Source organism: Eimeria acervulina, genomic scaffold (genome assembly GCF_000499425.1).
Source record: "Eimeria acervulina Houghton genomic scaffold, Eah_scaff1174, whole genome shotgun sequence".
Taxonomy (NCBI): domain Eukaryota; phylum Apicomplexa; class Conoidasida; order Eucoccidiorida; family Eimeriidae; genus Eimeria; species Eimeria acervulina.
The window spans coordinates 1-10,038 of NW_013549375.1; the positions used below are offsets into that span (position 1 = coordinate 1).

At 40.0% G+C, this 10,038-nt stretch overlaps 3 protein-coding genes across 3 annotated transcripts; 2 read left to right on the forward strand and 1 right to left on the reverse strand.

Annotated features, from left to right (window-relative positions):
• Position 1: 1 nt before the first annotated feature.
• Positions 2-955, reverse strand: EAH_00056580 (hypothetical protein; the record flags this gene model as incomplete). The annotated part of the gene is made up of 2 exons (XM_013393793.1): positions 2-209; positions 944-955. Coding segments are annotated over 2 exons (220 nt in total), but the record flags the coding sequence as incomplete, so codon positions are not given.
• Positions 956-3,324: 2,369 nt separating this feature from the next.
• EAH_00056590 (hypothetical protein, conserved) lies at positions 3,325-3,600 on the forward strand (the record flags this gene model as incomplete). The annotated part of the gene is made up of 1 exon (XM_013393794.1): positions 3,325-3,600. The coding sequence occupies one exon, from the start codon at positions 3,325-3,327 to the stop codon at positions 3,598-3,600; it is 276 nt and encodes a 91-aa protein (XP_013249248.1).
• A 4,606-nt stretch (positions 3,601-8,206) lies between these two features.
• On the forward strand, positions 8,207-8,746 carry EAH_00056600 (hypothetical protein, conserved; the record flags this gene model as incomplete). The annotated part of the gene is made up of 1 exon (XM_013393795.1): positions 8,207-8,746. One exon carries the CDS (start codon positions 8,207-8,209, stop codon positions 8,744-8,746), a length of 540 nt encoding a protein of 179 aa, XP_013249249.1.
• Between the last annotated feature and the right edge of the window lie 1,292 nt (positions 8,747-10,038).

The window sequence follows — 10,038 nt, forward strand, 5'->3', positions numbered from 1 at the left end:
CGATTGTCCTGCAGATGCTGCCGCTGCTGCTGCTGCTGCTGCTGCTGCTGCTGCTGCTGCCCCCCCGTTCCAATGGCGTTACTGGTGGCGTACCTCCTCCTTTTTTGCTTGCTGCTGCAGCTGCGGATGTCGATGCCGCTGCTGCTGCTGCTGCTGTTGCTGCTGTTGCAGCAGTGCTGTTGTCGAAGGGCTTCTTCACCTCCTTGTGGCTGGCAGTCCAGGTATTAATCTAAAGATGGAAATAATAATAATAAATGATCGCCTACTTTATAAAGATGATGCTAAATGAGTAAATGCTGAGGTGTACAGACACCTGGTGAGATGTAGATGAAGAACGTAGCAAGAAGGCGCATCTAAACAGCGTTATTTTTTAATTGTTTTAATTAATAAATAAATTAATTAATTAATTAATGTGTTTATTTATTTATTGTTCAAAAGAAAAAATATAAAATTAATTTGCTGCTCAAGAAAACCCCAAACCTGCAATCGCCGATTTCGCCGATTCGCTGGCTGCGCCAATCATCGAAATAAAACTAAACAAAAATAAAACAAATTTTTTATTTATTTTAATCAAACAAAACAACAAATTAATTTATTTATTTATTTATTCATTTATTTACTTGTTTACTTTGCCCTGGGGGCTGAGACAAGCAGGCAGCGAAATTAACGCATTAGGGTTTGGGGTTTAGGGTTTAGGGTTTTATAGTATAATCGAACTCATTAGGGTTTAGGGTTTAGCAGAAGGAAAACCCTTTATTTCGTTGCTGAAGTGCTGTGGGGCTTCTGCTGGGCTCACCATGAAGAAGATACTTAAAAAGAAATCTTGCAGCTCTAAGCCCTAAACCCTAGACCCTAACCTCTACACGCTAAACCCTAAACCCCAATCCCTAAAATCGAAACCCTAAACCCTAAACCCTAAACCCTTACTCAGGAGCCCTCTCACCAGGTCCAACATCCTAAGTTCGGACCTGCCTCCTCAAATGCTGTACCCTAAACCCTAAACCCTAAACCCTAAACCCTAACTCCTACTCCCGGCACCTTAAGCCCTAAAAGCCCTAAGCTTAAACCCTAGACCTAAACCCTAAACCCTAAATCTAAACCCTAAATGTGCTATTTAGGCTGTCTACAGCGCGACAACAGATATGAGCAAACAAATGCAACTAAAATACAAACAAAATTAGTCTCAGCAAATAAATAAAAAACAAATTAACAGAAAGTGCTGACAGGTTCGCCGCGGAGAGACAGCAGTCTATTAGACAGAAAACCACCCGCTGTTTTCAGGTGTACGTACATTAGCAGGTGAAGGTGCAGAGCATATCGTGCTGCTGCTGCTGCTGCTGTTGCTGCTGCTGCTGCTGCTGTTCCAGCAGCAAAGCTAATGATCTCAAGCGTCCGTAGCTGTTGCTGCTGTAGTTGTTTCTGCTGTTGCTGTTGCTGCTGCAGTTGTTGCTGTTACAAGTGCATCAGCAGCAGCAGCAGCAGCAATTTTGCAGCTTTTTCTACAGAACGCATGCGAGGGATCTGAACTCCCTAGACAGCAGCAGCACCAGCATTTGCTGCTGCTGCTGCTGCTGCTTCTGCTGCTTGTTTCCTTTTTCTGTTTGTCTCAGCATGAACAGCTAATGCTTCTTCGTGTACATCGCATTTATACACTTGCAGCAACGAAAGACCAAGGGGAACCGCACTGCCTGCAGCAGCAGCAGCAGCAGCAGCACCAGTAGTTGCAGTAGCAGCACCAGCAGCAGTAGCTGCAGCAGCAGTAGCCGCAGTAGTGCAGCAGGGGTAGCAGTAGCAGCAGCAGCAGCAGCAATTCAAAAGCATAGAGGAGTTGAACAACAGCAACAGAAGAATGCAGGAAATAACAAAGCCGTAGGACAACAAAACAATAAAAAAATAAACAAAAGAAAACACATTAAATAAACACAAGACAGAAGGAGCTGAAAAGAGACAGAGACAACAAACAGCGTATAAACAGCAAAAAGAAAATGCGAATAATATACATTATAGTAATATAATATATACATATATATACATATACATATATATATATATATACATATATGTATATATATACACAGATGTATGCATATATATAGAGAGAGGGAGAGAGAGAGAGAGAGAGCAGCAACGAGATGAAGACAGACACACACAGATAAAGGCAAAGATAAAGCGAAAGAAATATAAACAGAGAGTTAGAGAGACACAGCGTAAAATAACTGCCTAAGAGGAGACGAAGACAGAGACCATCAAAAGAATAAGCGGCATGCAAAAGAAAGAAAAAAATAAAGTGCTCCAGCGCCTAAGACCCACCGAGTACAACGACAGCGGCCCAGGAGATAATATTCTTTGCCTTATAAGACAAAGCCATCGAAAGCTGCAGCAGCAACACCAGCAGCAAAGGCAGCAGCAGCAGCAGAAACCTCTTGCTCTTCAACAGCCCTAGACTGGCAGGTATAGGAAGAAGCTGTGCTTCAGAGGGAAGGGGAAAGAGACCTCAAAAAGAGTTAATGATCTACAGAAAAGAAGAAAAAAACAATACAAAACCTTAGGAGAAGAAAATAAAGAGTGAAAATTCATAATGTCTTACAACCGACGCCGAAAGCCGAAACCCTAAACCCTAGCAGAAGAGGGAAATGAGGGTTTGCTGTTGTTCTTCTGCTCTTCTTTAGAAGAGGTTCTATGAAGAAAAGAATTAATTTTATATTTAATGCTGCATTTGTTTTAGTAGAATGCTGTTCCAAACAGAAAACAGCTTCCTGCCGTTTCGTCTGCGGTGTACATGCACCTGAAGACTGGCTGGGCTGTTGGCTTGCGTTAGCAAGGAGAGGAAAGAGAAGGAAAAGGATATTATTTTATTATCTGCGTTCAAAAGTACTTCTAATGAGTCTTTTTTACTTTATATACGAACAGTCGACCAACGAATATCAAAAAATTTCCTTTCTTTTCTGCGTTTCGCCGCCCATGCATTCGGGTGTATAGCCAGGTCTGAGCAGTTGTGAAATATAAGAGCAGGAATATGCAGATATTTAAGTTATTTCACGAATATTTCCTTTTTGAGTGGTTTAGGAGGAGTTAATCTTTTTAATATCTTCCTTCTTCTTTCTTTTTCCCCCCCGAGTTTGTTCCTTTTTTACGGTTTCCCGCCTCAGTCGCTGCGGCTCCGATTTCATTATTTCAGCGTTTCTTCGGCGTGCGTCTTCATTTTTCAAGTTTGCTTCTTCTGTGTTTATTTCTTTCTTTGTTCTGCATCTTGCATGCGGCCTTCCTCTATCTTTCTGCGCCCGGTTTCTGTTCTATTTCCTCTTTTTCCGCTGTTTGTGCACGATGGGGTTCTTCATTCCCGCGTTACTGCTAGGGGGATTTGGCATGAGTCAGCACTTAGCCACGAAGGAATTAGATGATTTAATGAGAGAATCTGAGAGGCCTCTCTTTGGCTTCTGGTGGGGCGTCGGTCTCGGCGCTGTCTTCGGCTTTTGGCTGGGCATCAACTGCAGCGGCCTCTTTGAACGATTTAGCAGCATTTCTAAAGCAGGAAGGGCTCTCTTTAACTTCCCAGCAGATGATACTCAGCAGCAGCAGCAGCAGCAGCAGCGCCATTAGCAGCAACAGCAGCAGCAGCAGCGGCATTAGCGACAGTAGTAGAGGCATTAGCAGCAGCAGCAACAGCATCTCCAAAGCAGTAAAGGCGCTCTTTAACCTCTCAGCAGATGATGATAATAATGATCGGCAGCAGCACCAGAGACATTAGCAGCAGCAGTAGCAGCGGCATTAGCAGCAGCAGCACAGCGCCGTTAGCAGCACCCGCAGCATGAGCAGCAGCAGCAGCAGCAGCAGGAGCCACAACATCAGTGTCAACAGCAGCAGCAGCAGCAGCAGCAACAGCATGCGCGTAGCAGCAGGCTGCAGCATGAATGATAACTGGCTTATATTATCAATCGAGTTAAATGCAAAACAAACAACGAAAAATAAGAATTTAATAGAATTCTTCGCAAGCTTAAAAAAGAAGAGGGGAAGTGCTGTCTATAAGAGAGGGAAAAGAGAGAAAAAAGCAAAGACAAGCAGCAAATAAACAAACAAACTGAGAGAAACAAACAGACAGAGAGTATGTTTATTCAATATCCGCGCATATGCTGAGATCAGAAGATATATATATATATATATATATATATATTATCAAGATTGCATGTTTAATAAGACATCAAAGACAGACGAAAAAGGACAGAAAGAAACAGGGAAAGAAAGGCATACACAGCGAGTGCATGGGGTGTACGTACACCGCATGCATGCATGCATGCATGGGTTGTGTAGTGTTGAACATTTTATAAAAGCAATTATTATTTTCTTCTTGCTGCTTTAAGAAGTCAGCAAGCCTTAGGGGAGCCGCATCTTTTGCATGTGTTTGTCTGTATGCATTTTCTTCTTTTTTGTTTTTACTTGTGTGTTATTTCTTTTACTTCTGTTGTACTTCTTCTTTATTGCTGTTTTATCTTTCTTTATTTCGGGTGTATTTACTCTTTATTTCTGTTTTTTTCTTCCTTTTTATTGTCTATGACCGCCCCGCAGTTCATCTGTGTGGCTTTCTCTCCTTAATAAGAAAGAAAATGTGTATAATATATATAATATATATAATTTAATATATATATATATATATATATCACACATGTATATATTATACCTTATATAGATTATATATGATATATATCTCTTTGAATATATATATATATATACTACAACTACAGATACATATATAATGGCAATACATATAATATATATATATATATATTATATTTATGTTTATATTTATATATGATACCTGTATATACACCGCGACAGCAGAGAAGGCTGTCTTCTTTTAACGAAGTGTTTGGAGAGCAAATTTCTCCTTCGCCCGTCTAAAGGACACCAACTGTTTATCTCCGTCTTCTGTTCTTTAATCTGCTTCTTAAACTATACGCTCATTTATATATATAGATGTAGATATATAGATGTAGATATATAGATATATAGATATAGATATATAGATATAGATATAGATATATAGATATATAGATATATAGATATAGATATAGATATATAGATATAGATATAGATATATAGATATAGAAATATATATAGATATATAGATATAGATATAGATATATAGTTATAGATATAGATATATAGATGTAGAAATAATGCATTATATATATACATATATATATGTTTCTATATAAGTAGTATAATGCATATTTTTAGGTCATGGATCTGCATGTAGTATATAATGCAAATTGTATATAGAGTAGATATACTGCATGTTATACGTATATATAATGATATAATATATATAGTATGTAATAGATATAAGATATTTAGGATATAATAGATATATTGTATGCAGTATACAATATATATAATGCATATAGTATATAATAAAGTAGTTAGTATATAATAGATATATTGTAGTTAGTATATAATAGATTTATCTAGATACATCTACGTATATATTCATTATGCATACACATTTACGCATTATGAAGCAACTGGATGTTCATATATATTAAACACATATATATGTACAAATGTATATAATATATATATATCTATAATATATATATATATATATATCTATGTACCAGCGTAGAAGAGGCATTTGTATGAATGGATGCTTGAAGTGCAGCACATTATATATTATAGATCTCTGGCGTAGTATCTCGTTTTAGAAGATAAGCAGCGGAGAGAGTAATCTTTTGTATTTTTCTTTTATTTGCGCAAGTAATTCCACAGCTTTAGGTGTACGTACACCTTGTTCAGCTTGAGGTGTACGTACACCTCGCATTACCCCCGAGAAACGCAAGAGCCAGCCAGACGCTTACTTCTACAAAGAGGAACACCTCAAGCCTCATGCTGCTACTGCTGCTGCTGCTGTTGTTGCTGCTGCTGCTGCTGTTGCAACTAAATTCATAATTTCGATTCTCGCTGTGCCGTCATTGGCCTCCGCAGCAGCAGCAGCAGCAGCAGCAGTGTGTTTGCTGTTTTGTTGTCCGCTGATTACTTACTATTAAGAGGAGAATAAATAAACAAACGAAAAAAAGAGACAAAGAGGAATAAATACAGAATTTCTTGAAATATAAACACACAAACGCCGCAACCCAGGGCAGTGTACAGACACTGCGAAGTAGGACACGTCAAACCGAATGTCGCTGCAGCAATTCAGTTGTACTGTACATACACCTCAACATGCACACAGCTGCCAGCGATCTAGTAGCTAGCGGCAGCTAGCTGCGGCTAGCTAGCTGTCTGTAACAAAGGGGAGATCGGCCCTCACTACACTCTGCTAGCCGTTTTCTTTCTTCAGGTATTTGAGGAGAAGAACGATAAGAAGAGAAGGGATGTCCCGCCATCCTCATGGAAGACAATAGGTGTTTTGCCGTATATATATATATATATATATATATATACGAAGGCATGTATGCATATATATTCTTCTGTTTACTCAGCAGAAAGGGGCACCTACTGTCGTTGCTGAGTGGCTCCCAGTGTACGGACAGCTTGTACTCAGGAGGCTTGGGGTAGAGACCTCTGCTGCAGCTTTATCTTATTATTCGCTTCTTCTGTGCAACTGTTGTTAGCTTTCCTCCCCAGCGGTGTTGCTGGAAAGCCTTCCGCTGGTTTTTTCTCGGCGTGTCGCTCTTGAATTCATCTATGCTTACAGTGCATCCACAACTAGAGAAATATACTGTCACAGCCGCAGAAGGAGCAGCAACACCAGCAGCAACAACAACAGCAGCAGCACCAACAGCGAAAAAACACAATATAGCAGGAACGCCTAGAGCGAATGCAGGCAAGCCGGTTGTGCACAGCTTTGCAGGAAAGAGTGACTGATTTGTAAAGAAATTCTTTTTTACAGTTTGTCTTCTTTTTTTGTGTTTGGGGGGCGCTGAAGGCCGTGGAGGCGGAGGAGCGTTCGGCTGCAGCTGCTGTCTGTCTGTACACCTCGTAGTGTTATGGGTGTGTGTGGCGCTGTTAGTGGAATATGAGTAAATATAGGAGGATAATATGTTTCTAACAGTTTATATTTTCAATTTGAACTCAAAATTAAAAGAAAAGGAAAATAAAATGATAAGAAGAAGAATCGATCCACCGCTCGAGAGGAGCTGAGGTGTATGGGCAGCTCCGATTAAACCTGGTGGCTGTTTGCAGGGGTTTGTTGCTGAGTTGTTTAAACTGCTGCATCTTTCTTCTTCATTTAAGTTGATATTATATTATATTTTCTCGTTTTGAATTCAAACAAACAATCTTCTTCACCAAGTAAGTCAAACGAACCCACAAAACAACAGCCGCTCCTCGTTTCTGCTGCAAGACCAGCAGGGGAGCCGCTGGCTAACCTCCCATTGTGTTTCCTTTTCTTCTTTTTTTCCGATTTTCCTCTTTTATTTGTTTCTCCCTCTATATTAGTACTCTTCTTCTTCTCAAAGTACTTTGACTTGAGGTAATTTTCACCTCTTTCCCCCTGCTGCCTTGCCTTCCGCTGGTCCTTAGCATTAGCATTCAGGAAGCAGAAAGCGTTGGTGGGAGATATACAGCAAAATATTCACAGAGAAAATAATAGAGGGCAGGCACAACACTGAGGGACATGCGAGGCAGGGGCATGGAGCAGCACACCTTACATTTTGAAACTTCTCCTTTTTTCGTTTTCATGTGCTTCTTGCTTCTGTACATTGGCGTTCTCTTCTCTTGAGTCGGGTCGTTTGACTCTCTTTTGCTGTTTTTTGCTTGCTTTTAACTCTGTACTTTTATGTTTCTCTGTTGGCTCCCTCTCATTGCTTTTCCCCCTCACGCCTCCAACTCCATCGCTGCTGCCGCTCCTGCTGCTGCTCCTGCTGCCGCTCCTACTGCTGCTCCTGCTGCTGCTCTTGCTGCTGCTCCTGCTGCTGCTCCTGCTGCCGCTCCTGCTGCTGTTCCTGTTGCTGCTCCTCCTGCCGCTTCAGTTGCCGCTCCTGCTCCTGCTGCTGCTGCTATTTCTACTGCTGCCCCTGCTGCTGCGTTTGCTGCAGTTGTTTGTATTACTTCTTGTATGTGTGTTTGTGTGCTTTGCAGGGGTTTCTTCTTCATTATTCCTTTTCTGACTTCCTTTTTTTTGGGTTGGTGTTTTTTTATTTTTTTGTTGGCTACCGCAGGTGTATCGGTGTTCCGTTGTGGATATATTTTTGTGTATTTGTTGCAGAAGATGTCGTATACTATGCCTCCTTCTTTTTCTTATGCTGGCTCCCCCCTCCCTTCTTCTATGTCTCATGCAGAGTTTCTATCACACTTCGATGGGAGCAGAGGGGAGTTGGATAAGCATAAAGCAGGGGCTTACTTTCGTGAGTTTAAAGAGCAGGCCCAGCAAGTAAAGGATAGCTGCATTATTCATGAAAGAGAGTTTCCTCCACCTGCCCCTCATCGTTACGTTGCAGGGCCTGTAGGGCCTTTACACTTTGGGGTTCCGCTGTCTGAACACCCTGATCCGGGTGTATCTGCAGTTTCTTCTGCTTTATTCGGAGGTAATGCATGCTTTACGCGCATTCCTATTCAACAGAACAAACCTATATTTAGAAGAAGAAGAAGAGGAGACGCTCTACCAGAATGGAGTAATGCATTTGTTACCCGTGTAGACCCATGCGAGTGTGGATATCCTGAAGAAACATACACTCCTTATGAAGTAGCGAAATATACAGAAGAGAAAAACCTTACAACTCAACCAAGTTCTATTAGCTACACTGCTTAAAAGGAGGGTGCAATCAAAGAAATGCAGCAGTCATTGCTTCCTATTCTCTACAAAGACAGCTATATGGTTGTTTATAACAAGATAAGGAAGGGAAGGGAGGGAAACAATAACGAAGAGGGAAAAAGGACAGGCTGAAATGCAGGCGGAACATTGAGGTGTATATACACTGCAAATAAAGATGAACTGCAAAGTCTATCGTGAAAAGAAGTAAATAACAACACAACAGCAGATGCTTTATTATCTCAAAAAGAAAGAATACTTACAAGGACAGACTTTGTATTGGCTCTTAAGGAGCCGCATGCAGCGCAAACTCCACCAACTTGTTGTTTAAACTCTTTTCTTCTTTTTTTACTAATTACTATTATTATTGTTGTTGTTGGTATTTTTTGTTTTTATTTTTATTGCCGTTTAGCTGTTTGCGTTGTATGGGCATTGGGTGTTTAAAGGGGAGCAGCTGCCCCTCTTAAATTGTTGTCTTTTGCATGAGATGTTTCTTCGTTTTGTTCGTTCTGGGTGTTATTTCCTTCGTCTAAGTAGTTGTTTACAAGTATTGTGTTGCTAATAGAGTCGCTTTTACTTTTTCTTGTCTGTTCAAGGGTTTAGGGTTTAGGGTTTAGGGTTTAGGCGTGGGGTATTCTTTTGCCTCTCCTCTTGTTCACTTGAATCTCTGAAGTACTTACCTGAGTTGCGTAATTGTTAAGCTTGCAGCGTGCTGCTCCATCTACTTACTTGGATATATTAATAGTGCTATATCTGACTACACTAATAGAATTAAGTGTTAATTTATATTTATATATATATATATGTACATATACAATATAATATATACATATATATATATATAGGTAACATACACAATATAACATATACATATATTTTATATATAGGTAATGCCGTTAGTGGGGTACACAGAAGCTTTGTCTTGACTATATACTATAACTGGTATTGAAGTCGAGTTGTTTATATTGATGGGAGTATATTAATTCGATTTAACTGCATGGATATTGTTAGGAACAAAGTGCAGAGGAAGAGAATATGATAGAAGGCAGCAAAGGTGGAGAAGGAGAAGGCAAAAGCAATAAGCAGAAACAGATCAACGAAAATACATTGTTATTTGTTGTGCTCGTGTTGAACATATTGCAGCTTTTAGCGGTTGTTGCGTAGTTTTCTTATTGTAAGAAACATGTTTATAAATGCTACTTAATATGCAAGTAAGTAAGATCCAGTGCTATCAATCTATTAACATTGGGAAAGAGTGTAAATATGAGGTACAAATATAAAGATAACTAGTA